At 33.5% G+C, this 14740-nt stretch overlaps 12 protein-coding genes across 12 annotated transcripts; 4 read left to right on the top strand and 8 right to left on the bottom strand.

Annotated features, from left to right (window-relative positions):
- Positions 1-413: 413 nt before the first annotated feature.
- On the bottom strand, positions 414-725 carry NEPG_02099 (uncharacterized protein). The gene has a single exon (XM_013204472.1). It carries the CDS (start codon positions 710-712, stop codon positions 416-418), a length of 297 nt encoding a protein of 98 aa, XP_013059926.1. The 5' UTR covers positions 713-725; the 3' UTR covers positions 414-415.
- Positions 725-2229, bottom strand: NEPG_02098 (uncharacterized protein; the record flags this gene model as incomplete). The annotated part of the gene is made up of 1 exon (XM_013204471.1): positions 725-2229. The coding sequence occupies one exon, from the start codon at positions 2227-2229 to the stop codon at positions 1033-1035; it is 1197 nt and encodes a 398-aa protein (XP_013059925.1). The 3' UTR covers positions 725-1032.
- A 616-nt stretch (positions 2230-2845) lies between these two features.
- Positions 2846-3397, bottom strand: NEPG_02097 (uncharacterized protein; the record flags this gene model as incomplete). The annotated part of the gene is made up of 1 exon (XM_013204470.1): positions 2846-3397. One exon carries the CDS (start codon positions 3395-3397, stop codon positions 2846-2848), a length of 552 nt encoding a protein of 183 aa, XP_013059924.1.
- Positions 3398-4226: 829 nt separating this feature from the next.
- Positions 4227-4866, top strand: NEPG_02096 (uncharacterized protein; the record flags this gene model as incomplete). Its single annotated transcript, XM_013204469.1, has 1 exon — positions 4227-4866. The coding sequence occupies one exon, from the start codon at positions 4227-4229 to the stop codon at positions 4821-4823; it is 597 nt and encodes a 198-aa protein (XP_013059923.1). The 3' UTR covers positions 4824-4866.
- A 203-nt stretch (positions 4867-5069) lies between these two features.
- NEPG_02095 (RNA polymerase Rpb3/Rpb11 dimerization domain-containing protein) lies at positions 5070-5984 on the bottom strand (the record flags this gene model as incomplete). The annotated part of the gene is made up of 1 exon (XM_013204468.1): positions 5070-5984. The coding sequence occupies one exon, from the start codon at positions 5982-5984 to the stop codon at positions 5091-5093; it is 894 nt and encodes a 297-aa protein (XP_013059922.1). The 3' UTR covers positions 5070-5090.
- Positions 5985-6232: 248 nt separating this feature from the next.
- On the bottom strand, positions 6233-8033 carry NEPG_02094 (PLK protein kinase; the record flags this gene model as incomplete). Its single annotated transcript, XM_013204467.1, has 1 exon — positions 6233-8033. The coding sequence occupies one exon, from the start codon at positions 8031-8033 to the stop codon at positions 6327-6329; it is 1707 nt and encodes a 568-aa protein (XP_013059921.1). The 3' UTR covers positions 6233-6326.
- A 594-nt stretch (positions 8034-8627) lies between these two features.
- NEPG_02093 (uncharacterized protein) lies at positions 8628-9619 on the bottom strand (the record flags this gene model as incomplete). Its single annotated transcript, XM_013204466.1, has 1 exon — positions 8628-9619. The coding sequence occupies one exon, from the start codon at positions 9617-9619 to the stop codon at positions 8693-8695; it is 927 nt and encodes a 308-aa protein (XP_013059920.1). The 3' UTR covers positions 8628-8692.
- Positions 9620-9917: 298 nt separating this feature from the next.
- NEPG_02092 (uncharacterized protein) lies at positions 9918-10163 on the top strand (the record flags this gene model as incomplete). Its single annotated transcript, XM_013204465.1, has 1 exon — positions 9918-10163. The coding sequence occupies one exon, from the start codon at positions 9918-9920 to the stop codon at positions 10161-10163; it is 246 nt and encodes an 81-aa protein (XP_013059919.1).
- Positions 10164-10416: 253 nt separating this feature from the next.
- On the bottom strand, positions 10417-10703 carry NEPG_02091 (uncharacterized protein). Its single transcript, XM_013204464.1, has one exon. The coding sequence runs from the start codon at positions 10594-10596 to the stop codon at positions 10438-10440; it is 159 nt and encodes a 52-aa protein (XP_013059918.1). The 5' UTR covers positions 10597-10703; the 3' UTR covers positions 10417-10437.
- NEPG_02090 (uncharacterized protein) lies at positions 10703-11040 on the bottom strand (the record flags this gene model as incomplete). Its single annotated transcript, XM_013204463.1, has 1 exon — positions 10703-11040. The coding sequence occupies one exon, from the start codon at positions 11038-11040 to the stop codon at positions 10711-10713; it is 330 nt and encodes a 109-aa protein (XP_013059917.1). The 3' UTR covers positions 10703-10710.
- Positions 11041-11387: 347 nt separating this feature from the next.
- Positions 11388-13239, top strand: NEPG_02089 (uncharacterized protein; the record flags this gene model as incomplete). Its single annotated transcript, XM_013204462.1, has 1 exon — positions 11388-13239. One exon carries the CDS (start codon positions 11388-11390, stop codon positions 13092-13094), a length of 1707 nt encoding a protein of 568 aa, XP_013059916.1. The 3' UTR covers positions 13095-13239.
- Positions 13240-14061: 822 nt separating this feature from the next.
- NEPG_02088 (uncharacterized protein) lies at positions 14062-14739 on the top strand (the record flags this gene model as incomplete). Its single annotated transcript, XM_013204461.1, has 1 exon — positions 14062-14739. A coding segment is annotated over one exon (678 nt), but the record flags the coding sequence as incomplete, so codon positions are not given.
- Between the last annotated feature and the right edge of the window lies 1 nt (position 14740).

Here is a 14740-nt window from a genome sequence, read left to right as displayed (position 1 = left end):
CTAGCACATGAACTAGTGAAGCAACTAAACAAGCAATTCCAAGTAACTCAAATTTCATTAGATACCAAAATGTTATGCTGTTTATTCTCTGTTAGTATAAAATAAAACTGGAGCCCTATAATATTCCATATAAGTATTAAATTAAAATATAAATTCAGTTTTTAATATAATGCTGCATTATATACCCCAACCACCCTAAAACTTGAAATTCATTAAAACTCTATTCATCCTGCCAAACCGGCACAAAATACAAATCTAAATCAGATATAACTTGAACTTTTTATATAAAACACCTAAGAATTCTTTAGTAGAACATACAGAAAATTCGCTGTAATATAAGAATCTGGAAAGACTGCGCGATTATAAGAAACACTCCAGAATATAATAGAGAAAATAAGTGCATAATAAGTCCTATTTATTTATATCGACTGTCAAATCCCTTCCAAATATCTTTTATCTGCATATTTATATCGCTGAGAGTTTGCATCATCTTTATATATTCCTCATGACTGCTTTCACGTGACTCTTTCTGTCTATAATTGACATATTCTACAATTCGTTTATGTGGGATATTCAGTGCCTTAGAAACAATTTTAAGATTCTTCTTTGTCAACTTAATGTCATGCCGATAGAAATACGCATCCAGCTGATCTATCTGACTAGAAGACAGCTCTGAGTTCCTTCTTCTCGTTCTTCCTTGCATTTCTTCCATTCTTTGTTCTCTATGGAATAATAATATGTCTTTAATTCTTACAAAGGGTTATATTAAAAAACTAACTAATGCATCTAATTCTTAATAGCTCTGCGAAATAGACCATTCTATTGCAGAGTCTGCAGAATCTCATAAACAAGCTGTTTATCCAGAGACAGTTTAAGCAGAAAGTGTGTTTTAGTAGAAAGAAGTAGATATTCCTATAATGGAATTATATAATGAACCCTTACTATTTAGGAAATACGCATATACCCATTATAGCATATTTATCCAGTAATATATAAACTCCTATATAATAGAGCAGTATAAAAGTGTGTGCACTACTTAATACTTACTCTGATAAAGCTCTTAACGCTCTCATAATTTTCAATGCCAACTACAAGCATTCTTTTTTCTCTATATGACCTGTGGTCTATATTATTATTCTCACAGTACGACTCAACAAGTAAGAAGTCCTTGTAGTTTAAGAAGTTACTGAAGATGTACGATTCCCAACTGTGTATTCTGTTCATTCTTTTCTCCCATAGGCGTATTTGCTCAATAACATTTTCATTTATTTCGTACATACTGTTCTGGTTGAGGTAGACTCTTATCTGCCCTGCTGTTATTCCATGCATCAGAGCCTGCCGGATACTATCTTCATTGATCATAGCGACAATCATATTAGGAAACTCTCTGCTTTTTATGCTGAATAGAGAGATAATAAAGGTGTCAAGAGGCCTGTTGCTGTATATATACAGACGGAAGTTGCTCTCCAAAACAAGAAACTTCTCTGCCCCCTCTTCATCATCAAAGAGCAAAGAAAAGGTGGGAGAGAACTTAACAAGCCCCTTTTCAAAAAAAATCAATCCCAGTGATTCAAACAGTCCCAGTAGCTTTGATTTCTGTGACCTATCCACGGCATATGTTCTTTTTGGGTCTTTAACTAGAAGCTCGCATAGCACCAAAATCTCATTCTCCGCTGTCTCTGGGTCTTCTTGTATATGTGCAAGGAGTAGTGTCCACAGCTGCCGCTTCTTCCCCGTTAGAAGGAAGTTAAACCCTTTGTGTGTCAGACCTTCCTTGTTAATAATCTTTGTATTTAGCATTAATCTTCTAATTGTGGTGTTTGCATCTGGTTTGCACGAAATAGTTTTATACAGCATATTGCTGTACACCTCACTCGATGCCGCCCCTTTCTCTTTATGCAGCAGCTCAGAAACAGGCGCGTCTACCTTAACCAGCACTCTTTCTTCAACTGGTTTTGTGCACGCCAGAAGAACCCTTTTTCTGATTTCATTGTTTAGAACGTAATACTCGCTTTCAACGGAAAGTATTTCCAAAAGAAGAAGTTTTCTTACGTGGTCGCCCTGCACTCTACGAACAGATATGTTACTAGTCATTAAAGAAAAAAGAGCCCTTTTCTCACTTTCATTCAGCAACTTAAAAATTGCCAGGAGAACATCCGCCCGGTGTTTTTTGTCATCCGGCAGTTCTTTTATTCTCTCTAAGAACATGCTAATAGGGCACTCTTCCATTCTGTAAATTATTTTTGCTATTTTTTTATACAGAAACAGTCACTTTATTTTTTTATTGGATTTTCACGTATATATATTTTCGCACATATATAATAGTGTGCTAGCTCTAAAAAGCATAAAATGGCGCAAGTACTCTTCCTTCCTTCTTTGAGCATCGGGATGCAATTCATGTGTGTGTGTTTCTGTTCTTGAAGGGTCTGCCTTAAGGCAGGCGCAGAGGGGATTAATCAAGGGGGACTGCGCGAGGGTGGAAAACACTGCAGCGTTACTCTGGCAGAAGATCAGTCCGCGCATGTACCGTAGAAGAAGGAAGATTAAGAAGAGTGCTTTTTGCCAAATTCAAATACAAGGAAATATGAAATGTCTTAACTGGCCACTACGGTTCTCGTTTGTAGCTCTGTGGTGCTCATACACAGCAGAAGAATTTCACAAATGTTAATATATGCACAGACATATTCTGAAATAGCAATCTGTGGTATTTTGCGAAATTCCAAAATGCTTTATTATGCCACACAGCCTGCTGTGCACACTCTATAACATATCCTATTACCAATAACACACTACACACCATACCGTCTAAATTCAAAATAAGATTATTTATTACTTATCACATTATTTAGCTATAATTCTTACATATAAAAGATAGCAAATTCTTTCTGCTTGTGGTTTCATCAACTACCATATTATGATCAAGTATTTTCTTATCAAGACCAGAAATCGTTGCAAAGTACTCTTTGAATTTTAAAATGTTCTGTCTTTTCTTCTCTGCTTTTTCTTCTTCTGTTTCTGTTTCTTCTTCTCTCTTGCCATTAAGCATAAACACAATACTCTCCTTATTTGTCCCGTAGGATGTAAAGAAATTCTCAAAAACATTCTTTGACTCTTCTATCAGTGATTCACTGGCAATATTCACTACAAAGACAACCAAATTGCAGTTTTGTGTATAAAACTTCCAAAAATTAACATGGTTCTGATCCTCAGATATGGCATATACTTCAGTAGAGTAACCTTTGCCTCTTACTGTGAAATGTTCATACATATTACTTATTACATCTGTTTTATCTTTTCTAAGTATCTTTATTATTTCTTTCTTTCCTGAATCCTTTGCTCCTATAAATACTGCACTTCTCTTCTCTCGGTTTAAACACTTGGAAATCGCTGAACCCATTAAAATTAAAAAAGTAAAATAATTTATATTAAGGTTTATATATAAATATAAATTTATATAAAATATGATATAAAGAAGGCATTATTGCCACAGAGTATTACTAGAGGACCATCTTGTATTTATCATATACATGATATATTAATGGTTATAGAATATATTATACAGTATTGAGTTGTTAAGTATTTCTATATTTATATACGCATAATAAGGGTTTAAACCCACAAGTAATAGAATATCTTAGAAATGTTTCTAATTATTCTTCTATGCAAAGGGACATGTTATAAATATGATTTATTGTGTATTTCTAATATTAAAATAAAAATAGCTACAGATATAAAGTAGACTAAATACAAAAGGCATTAAATAAATTATTAGCACAGCAGAAAATGAAGGCAGAAGAGTATAGGATAGAAGAAGGCGTGCAATATAGCATAATATGCATGGTGTAGTGATAATACAAGATATGAATATAGAAAATATGATAGTGAGAGATAATGCTATAATATATTTAGTGATTGATATGATGATATGTGAATGTGATGATATAATATCATATAACACGCATATATTGATATAAAAATATATTTTAAAATATTTCTAGTCGCAATAAATTTATATTACAGCTAACAATGGGAAATTTGAATTTCGGGTTATATCGGGTTATAACATATTTTTAGACAGAATACTAAGTATACTAATATTTAATTAAAGGGCAGTATAATAAGTATAAAAACACACGGAATACTATAAAGACATCTGCATTTAATGATATTTCTATGATATTTCATTGTTTTTGATTTACATTTATTTTTTTACATTTTTATTTGCCATGCTATTAAGCCGAGAGCATTTAATAAGTTCAATTAGAAGTATACAGCCTACGTATGACTCACTGAGCTGTATAATAGAGTACATTATGCTATTTAGAGGCGAGTTAGAGGCAATTTTAGATGTTATTCTGAAAGAGAGCAAGAACAGCAATGCACATACAAATTTATTTATAATGTACATGCTGAATGAATTATCAGTAAAGCTGAGCTGTGCTGAAGACTCTAATAAAGACCAAGAAATTAAAAGTGTAAAGAAAGCACTGAAGGAGGTCTTAAAAACTGGAAGGAAAAGAGTTGATTCAATGACTGCACACGGCACACCCGGACTAAAAAAAGCTGCTGGAGTTCTAACCACAAAGTACAACGAGATGGAGAAGTTATTATACATGAAACCCGAGGAAATCAAAGCACAGAGCGCAAAAAAAGAAGCTGTATTAGAGAAGAAGGAAAAGCGAACAGAAGAAGTAAATAATTCAAAAGAAGATATTGATGAAAAGTATTTGGACATAGAGTATTTAGAGAGTCTTTGTAAAAAGAAGGACAAAAAGTCTGTTATAAAATACATCAAAGAACTGAAAAAAAATCATGTAGAGTAGATTGAATAATTAAGAAGAAATAAGAATAGAAATAATCCGAAATAAATTCAGAGTTACTAGTAAATATTACTGCTTTAATAATAAAGAGTTGATTTTTTGTTTAAACAAAATAAATGGTGGAGGAATACTAGATAAGCATTTAGATACAATCTGAAATATAATCAAATAATACGCCAAATAGTTTATAATCAGGCGAAGGATGCGCTGTACAAGTTTATATATTGAACTGTTTGGTGTAGTATGTAGTGATTTATTTGTAGAATATGTTTATTTATTATCTGTGGCCATTTTTAGCTCTTTTAGCTTATCCTTTATGATTCTTATTCCTTTCTTGAGTATTGTCTCTGGAGATGCTGTTATTCCTTCTATTTCAAATAGGAATGAGTCGCTTTCCGTATGTATTTTTATTTCATTTGGATACTTTTTTTCTATGTCCATGTTTACCAGTAACTTATCCTCATCTACTATGGCTTGGCCATTTCTGACAGAAAATCCGTCTCTAAAATACTTTTGTATTTCAGCTGCTTTGGATGGGTCTTTCATCTCCAGTTTTTTAATCGTTCTGTAGTAACAGACAGAAGTAGGCATCCACTTTGAGTGCTCTCTCCCGGTTCCTATAATTGCAAAGAGTCTGCACTCTATTTTCTTCCCTGGAACAAGTCTAGTTATAATTACATTCTGCTTGATTGCTGCATTTGTTTTTGAAAGGATTTTTATGTCGTTAGATCTCACTGTTAATATTTTGTCTGTGTTATTAGTGATAACTAGTTCCATTTGTATTGAGTTTTTGTCTGTTAACTCAGTGAACGGGTCAAGCTCTGGAGTTTTAACGACTCGCTCGAAATCTTCAGCGTCTGCTATTATTGGAATTAGCCCCAGGCGGTGGGAAAGTATTTCATCTGCCATGACAGTTTCGTTTTCTCGTATGTACACCCAATGGATGGCAACTGTGGGAACATCCGATATGATTGTACGGCGCATTGCGTTCAGCACAGATGGATCGATATGATTTATTCTATACGACAGAATTTCTGACTGCTCTTCCACTTTTCGTGCTTCTATTCGGGACAAGTACGCCTCCATAAAAAAATAAAACAGATGCGAAAATATAACAGACTTTCGCATAAAGAGACAAGAACAGAGTAATGCTGAAAGACACATTAAAATACAAATAAATATATATGTAAAAGAAATGTGCACCTACTTTAAAGCTTCTAGGATTTAAGCACCTTTCAATATTGTTTTGGGCTGTTTACAGATTATAATGCTATCTGTAGAAAGCATTTTATTTAGAATGCATTTGTTATCAGGACTTACTCACATAAAAAGAGCTTTAACCAAAGAATTACATTCTTAACGTGCATAATAATACTAATTTTGATATTTATTTGAATTTAATTCCTACCAAATCTGCTAACTGTGAAAGCTGTGCTGTACTTTCCTGGGTAAAAATATCCATTATTTATAATTCATTAGATTTTAGCACAAAGCTGTAATACGCCATTACTTCTTAAGAAGTATAGATAGAACCTCTTGGCAGTATACCAACATGTCCCTTTCTATATATTGTCGCCCTTCATAGTATATACTTCTTCCTTCGCTGTGGAATACAAGAACGCTTTCATCAACTATAAATACAATGACTCGATTGCTTAGTCTGAGCACAGGACCTTTGGCAAAGTTAACATGCTTAATAACAAATGTTGTCTGGTCAGATACTCTACTGCTCATTTGGCCGTGCTGTTTAAATAGACCCTGTATAAAATGTCCTACTAAAAGTATTTTCTTGTCCAATTTGCCGCTGGCAGTCTCAACTGTATACTTTTCTTTTGTGATAATTTTCTGGGTTCCATACACCTTGTGCTCAAAATACTCAAACTCATAGTTTGGCACTTTCTTTCTTATAAGATCAACCGCTGTCTTCCTCAAGACCATTGATGTGCAGTCATTAAATAAGATCCCGGCTGTTCCAGAAGTAAGCATGTATCCCAAACCATATTTATCTGTGTAGTCTACAGTATGTGTAACAAAATCATCTGGGCATCTTGTACTTATAGGAACAGAAGAATTCTCATACTTATTCAGCAAAGAAAGGACCGTCATGTGGACAGATGAGAGAAGGCCCATTTTGATGGGCGCTGGCCGCAGAGTGCTGCTTGCTATATTACTTCTGGCAGCTGTACTGCCCATTCGAGATATTCCCATTGGTTTATCTGAAATCGGCAGAGTACTAGTGGCCCTGGGCGGTTCATTCTGTGAGATTGGCACTCTTGGCTCGCTTTGTATTTGTGTAGGGCTTCTTGTGTGCTGTGCTTGCCCCTGCTCGTTATATAAAGGCACGGGGTGCTTTCCTACAGAAGCACTATACCCATTCAAAATAAAAGGAGAAGTGTATATCTGCTCCAGCGTATACCGCTTCCTTGGATCTAGCTCAAGCAATCCAGAAATCAAATCTTTCGCCTCTTTTGAAATCCTACAGTCTTCTGGATACGTGTAGCTGTTTGTCTTTATAGACTTATATATCTCCTTTACATCACTCTTCTGGAAGGGTGGCTTGCCAACTATCATCGTATATATTATCACACCAACCGACCAAATATCAACCTCAAAAGAGTGGCCGCCCTCCGATCCAAAAAGTACCTCTGGTGCAATATAATTCGGTGTACCGCATATGGTCTTCTTTCTTTCTTCTCTGTCTATAACAGCCGCCAGCCCAAAATCTCCCACCTTTATGTTAAACCCATCATCCAGGAACAGATTTGCTAGCTTCATGTCCCTGTGGACTACAGAGCACTCCCTATGTAGATACTCCAGAGCAGAAATAATTTGCAGCAGAAATATTTTTACATATTTCTCTTCTATTGACTTGTTTCTTTTCAGAAGATCCATCATACTCTTGTTCCGACATATTTCCATAATAAGGAATACAAAATCTTTATCTTCAAAATATGTGAAGAGCTTTACTATGTTCTTGTGATTCACCGACAGATGAATTTTTATTTCTGAAAGTAGCTTCTGCTTATTCTTTGCCCGGACTAATTCTGATTTCTTAATTATTTTGGCAGCAAATACTGCCTGTGTTTTTAAATTCCGCACGGAAAAGCACTGGGCAAATCCTCCTCGCCCTATCATTTCAGTTATTTCAAAGGACTCATTCGTATCTCTATCATGGATTATGCTTCCAATTGGAAGAAAGGGAGGATTCTTCATAGGATAAAAATAATAATAAAATATTTATGAATTCAGTAGAGCGTAGCATAAATGGACAGATTACACTAAAAACTGAATTTATACAGAAAAAGCGCGAATACACTCCAATGACGTGAAATTCATCATTTACTGTATTTATAAAGTTATTAATAATGTGACATAAAAATCATATAATCGGAAGAATATCCCCAAAACTACCAATAATACAGTAGAGTCACACACAATACATGATATTTATGTAAAATAAAGTAATAAATACCATAATCGCATTCAAAATAAAGTAATTTTTATTTGTGAAGTGCATAATATTTACTTGTTAATTAGAATATGTATAAATTAGCCAAGGTATTAGATATGACTAGATCTAATCCTAAATACACTGCTACCCTTTCTTGCGTAGACATTAATTATTTTAAATTGCTTTAAATGCATTTTGTATATAGGAACACTATGTGCATATTTTAACATACTCCGAAATTACAAGAAATATTTACTATGCGCATTTACTACTCTTTCTAATATTTTTAAATAATATTCTGGTATTTATAGAATAGTCTGCATTTATTAAATATTTATATATAAAACATGTGGTGTACTTATTTATGTCTTAGAATATTTATTTTTACACTTTACAATGGACTTTCAATACCTAGATATGACTAAAGTTCATTATCTTTTGTACCTTCGCCCCGCATAAACAAAATGTTTGCATCTGTATTGAGAATTTTAGGGTTAATTTGTTTCTCTTCTTGTTTTTCTTCTGTTATGTGTGATTCGTGATTAATAAACTTGTTACTTATATCAAAATTAGATTTTAATACCTGGTCTGCCCCATTGTCCATTTTTTCTTTTTGTAAAGGTAGTTGTGCTGCTGCTTCATCCATTGGAACTTCTGGTGACTGTGGTATCTCATCCTTTGGAATTTCTGGTAGTTGTGCTGCTGCTTCATCCTTTGGAATTTCGGGTAGTTGTGCTGCTGCTTCATCCTTTGGAATTTCTGGTAGTTGTGCAGGCACTTTATCCTTTGAAACTTCTGGCAAATTTGCTGGTACTTCTTCCTTTAGATCCTTTGATTGGCGTATTGGCATAGTTTCTTTATCTAAAGTATTTATATTATTTTCATCTGAATGGCCTCCTATAGTTAAATCTGCTTCTTTTCTGTCTAAAATTATCGGGTTGCTCTTAATATCTTCTTTTTTGTCATACACAACACTTTCGGATAATATTTTGGGACTTTCTTCTCTTTTATTATTTTTTTCTGGTCCCACAGGATTTTTTTCTTCTGCATGCTTACTTTTCTCTGAATGTATGCTTTCTTTGCTACCTTCTTCATATTTGCCTGTCACCTTCTCTTCAGAGTTATCTTTGCACTTTTCTGCACTGTCTTCATACTCTTTACTAATTATACTATTTCCACTTTCATCGATTTCAGGAATTTCACCTATAGCAGTATTAAGAGTGGACGTATTGAATACATATTTCTTTACTATCTCAACCCCTGTCAATATACATATTCCTGTCACAAATAAGACTCCAGTAATCATTACCCCGGTCTTAAGCGCTTTACAAAACCCCCCTATCTGCATTCTTACCTATAAAATATTTTTTAGTTTTATAGATATATTTTTCACTGTATTGCACTGTGTATACAATAGATTATTCATATTGTAAAATTGTATATACGCATCTGGTTTTAAAATGACACTTGAAATTTATCCACATATATACACAGTTTGTTTTATTTCATATGTGAATGGAAGTATTCTCTGTGTTTATTAATATATTGGTTATATATTTATTAAAATATGCCATATTCTTAATATGTAGTTGGTTATTCAATTCTATGCACTATTTATACAGGAATATTTCCTTTAGAAAATATTTATGCATTACAGACTAACGAATGCATGGGTATGCATTATACCCATATGTATGATATATTCACAGCACGCTCTGTGCTGCACATCATCTAATTTAAGCTCATGTCTTAGTGAAAATGAAAGCAACCCCTCAATATTCAGCAAAATAAAATCCGCGGGAAAAGACCTATACAAAAAAATAATCCATGATAAGAAAGATACAAAATCTACAAAAAATAGCTATACAAAGCTTGAAAGATCCGAAGATTAATAAAACATATGAGATATTCGATTCTAATGGTCAGTATTTTTATAAAATATCTATTTATAGCATTGTGAATATACCTACCACTAAATAAATACAATCTAAATCTAAAAATTACTTATTTTTGTTATATCAGGTTACCATCCATTTGTACTACTAGTAGTAGAAATATTACCAGTATTATATATTTATTTATTACACATAGTATATAAAATAATTTTATGGTATTTACACCCAAATACATTTCTATACGGTATTTTGTGTTTTCTATTATGCGTGCTTACTCTTTCTTTTCTTTATTATGGCTAACGCTGAAAGATAACTCTTTTACCACCGGATAGTCTCTTAAGTGCAATATATACTTCCCTACTAGATAAATTACCACTGCACTGATTGGTAGTAGATATACGCCGACCATTCCACTAGCTATTTCAGACATATTTTTATTTTAATACAAATATTTTAATACATTACCAATAAGTTCTATTAATTCTTTATATTACTGTGTTGTTAAATCATTTCTTTATTAGCCATTGGATCTACTGGCGGTTCTTTATTTGCTTCCATTTAATAGGTTGTCTATATCTTTTATCAGCTGCCTTTTGCTGTCTGTTGTGATTTTAACAGCACCTCCTGTAGTACTGAACAGCCTTTCTACCTCCTCTGGCTTGGATGTGGAGGGAAGGAACTGTGCGCACAGTTCGTATGAGTGTTTTGGATGCTGTTTAGTCTCTACAGTGTACTCTATTTTAAGCTGGTTTAGTGCTTTTAATAGCTGCTGTAGCGTGACTGCCTTGGCGTTGTTTCTAAATGGGACTTTTCTTCCTTGAGACCGTTTTATTCCACTGTTAAAGTATATAGAATAAATCCTTACCTCTACCATTTGCAAAAATTTAAAAAAGTGAATACTTTTATAATTGAATGCAGTTAGACAGCAGTCGTTAAGTGAAAACAAATATTTTAAGTGGCCAGGCATTGGCTGCATATATGCTTGGTTATACTTTGATTTATTTAAACTTATTAATTGTGTATTTGCTTGTGTTTGTGTTATTTCGAATTATTAATGATTTAAAAATCAACTGATTGTATAGATTGGTGTGTGTTTGGTGTATATCATATATTTCCGTTATTTCTGCGGCTGATTTGTGTTTTATATGCAGAGTTGCTATTTGTTAGTTTCTTTACAGTGTTTTATATTAAAAATTTATAGTAATACACAATTACACTCTTATGGACTTAAATAGAATATTTAAGAAGACCAAACCTGAAGCAGTCTCATATGGAACAGCTGGTTACAGGACAGATAGTTCTATTATTAAGGATATAGTCTGTAGAACGTATTTATTTTGTTTAATTAGATCTGCACAGACTGGAAAGCCTATTGGGCTGGTTTTGACTGCATCCCATAATCCATCATCTGATAATGGAATTAAATATGTGGATTATAATGGAAATATGGTGAATAGTGAGTGCGAAGAGCTGAGCAACAAAATAGTGAATGGAACAGACAAGATAATAACAGAAGAGTTATCAAAAATAAAGGGAGTAAAAAGCACTGTTGTTATTGCACAGGACACACGAGAGTCTGGCCGAGAAATGATTGAGCTGTGTTTAAAAGCAAGCAATGCTCTTGGTAGTACGCATATCTTGAAAGATATGGGGATACTAACTACACCACAGATGCATTTTTTGATTAGAGAACTTTATGCACGGGAAATAACAAACGAGGTGGTTACTGACTCAGAGTCTCTGTCTAAGCAGCTGTCCGAAGTACTTGACGTGTACTACAAGAGGATGGAAAACTTCACACATATTATAAAAAGAGTATTTGGTGAAAAAGAAAAAGAGAAAATAGTTTTAGACAGCGCCAATGGGGTAGGGAAAACTATTTACCCAAAATTAAAAGACACTGTTTCTCTAATATGTGACTTATCCATTCTTACAAATACAAAGGATTTAAACGAAGAGTGTGGCTCTGATTATATTAAAAGCACGGGGAATGTACCAGCAGGAGTGGATATTTCTCGGTCGCAAAACAGAATTGATATTCAGACGGACGGCGGAAAGGTTTCAGAGGATCTAAGAATTTGTTCTTTTGACGGTGATGCAGATAGAATAATTTACTTAAAACCTCTTAACAATCAGCTGATCGATGGAGATAGGCTATCAGTTCTTTTTTCATCTTTTTTGACCCATCTAATATCTGTTGCAGACCTAAATGAAAAAATCACAACAGTTATAACAGAATATACGAATGGCGCAGCTACAAGAGAGCTTAAAGCAAAAGGAGAGGTAAAGGTAGCAGGCACTGGTGTGAAAAACATGCAAAAAGAGACCGGGAAAGGAATCACCGTATGGTTTGAGAGCAATGGGCACGGAACAATATCATTTTCAGATGATATAATTGGTGTAATTAAAAGTATGCTGGGATATGAATCCCAGAATTCCGGGTTATTAGATCTGTCTGGTACGGATTTATCTGACACTGTAGATGAACTACTAAGAAAGCCCATGAAGAATTTGGGGTTAAAGGAAATGAGAAGTACTTCTCCATATAACGAGCTGTTTATGCGCCTGTCCCCACAGGAGGCACTACTTCTTCTCTATGCAATGTCTGCCTTGTTTGATCCTTTTATTGGCGATGCAGTTGTAAATATGCTTTTGAGTGAGTGCATATTTTACAGTAACTTTATTCTTCCAAGTGTCCTTCTTGAAGTCTATCAGAATATGCCAAATATTCTTACCTGTGTCCCAGGAAACAGAGACAGGCTGAATGAGCTAGTTATAGAGAGTATAAAAAACAAGTACCATCCTATTAGAGTTCATTTAAGACCTTCTGGAACAGAAGATGTTATAAGAATATATGTTGAAGGAGAAGATGAGAATCAATTAAAAGGAGTGATTGAAGAGATAAAGGCAGTGCTTGGTGAGTTATAGGTATATTTATACAGCGCAAACCATGCGCCCTGTATATTCTGTGTAACTTTCAGATTATCTATACACAAATTGTATCTTGCATTATTTAAATTTTATATGCTATTATCACTATTTATAGGAAACTGCGTTAAAAATAAACAGCCCTCTATGTATTCTCTGCTATATGCTGTTTGATTATTTGGTTAATTTATATGTAATAATGCCATGTTTTCTACCTCTATGCATAAATAAATTTTTATTTTTTAAATCTCTATTTATACCTTTAAGAATATAATTAATAAAATATAGATTCCTAAAAAAATAAAAGTATAAAAGAAAAAAGCACAAATAAAAAATAACCAGAAGAGAGATGGAAAGAGAGGAAGAGAAAGAATAATTTATGCATAAATATTGAAAATGGTCGGAAAAGACAGTAGAGTGTAAAATTAAATGTGTTTGAGTAAAAACGGAAGAGATAATAAGAGAACGCAGCTAAATTTGCACAAAAGAGGAATTTTCAGAATGTATAGAATAATGTATACTAAATTAATTTAGTATAAAGTATATTTTGGAATTTTTGGGCTCATTAGACGATTGGTGTATATAATTAATTGGGATATGTATACTTTATGGCGTGAGGTAGATTTATTAGAATTATATTTGAAATTCTGTCCATTTATATTTGAAATACTAGAATATGTTGTTTAGTATAGTATTTATATTGAGGTATTGTAGAGTATATTGTATTTATGTAGAATAATATGTGTAGTATAATAATTGTGTATGTATAGCATATATTAGGTAGAATATACTTTGTGAGTAAATCTGTGAGTTTAAGTGATTGATTATGCATAAAGTGATGGAATGAATATGTTGCTGTATGATTTACTGTGATGTATAAACAGTGTTTCTTTGTGTTAGTGTGTGTAGATTCATTAGAGGCAAGGCATTAAAGTATTTGAAAAGTTTTCTTATATTTTATTTACTAATGAGCACTACAGATGACCATGCCAGAGCACTTCTCACCGAATCTCTTATGTTCTTGCCACATGCGCCAATTGAAGCAGTATACGGTGTGATGGCTAGAATAGTTCAGCTTTCATCGCAGATATTACATATAGAATTGCCTCCTAGTGAATTTATTTCTCTCATTACGTTGCTTAACCAACGGCCTAGTCACTTTCTAGTAATTTCCATTTTTAGGGTACTTTCGGTGATCCATTTAAACAACGAACAGATAGTTGCGCTTTTGGCGTGCCATCACAAGCAGATGCCAGCTGATAGTGTATATTCCACCACATTTAATTGGTCATTTTTAGAAACCCCAATTGCTGTGAAGAGTAATTTTATACGCTTTATAGGCAATACAGTACTTTATAAAAGACTACCAAGATCAGAAGACTCAGATGCAAAAGTGAACAATTACACATCGTTTGATGTAGTTCAAGTTCTGTTTTTTTTATTTGATGATGAAAACAAGTCAATTCGCTTAAAAAGCTATAAATACGCATGTGCAATTGTTAGAAGAGAGAGAAGCAGTTGGAGTGTAGAGGAAAAAAAGAAATATCGGGCGTTAATGTCCCAGTTTGGAAAAGAGTGCCTACGTGTTTTAAAAAACGAGCACAAACTAAAAAAGCTTAATAAACAGCGTGTAGATATAACAACGT

The sequence above is a fragment of the Nematocida parisii genome, assembly GCF_000250985.1.
Source record: "Nematocida parisii ERTm1 unplaced genomic scaffold supercont1.5, whole genome shotgun sequence".
Lineage (NCBI taxonomy): Eukaryota > Fungi > Microsporidia > Nematocida > Nematocida parisii.
This window is presented reverse-complemented; position numbering and strand designations above follow the sequence as displayed.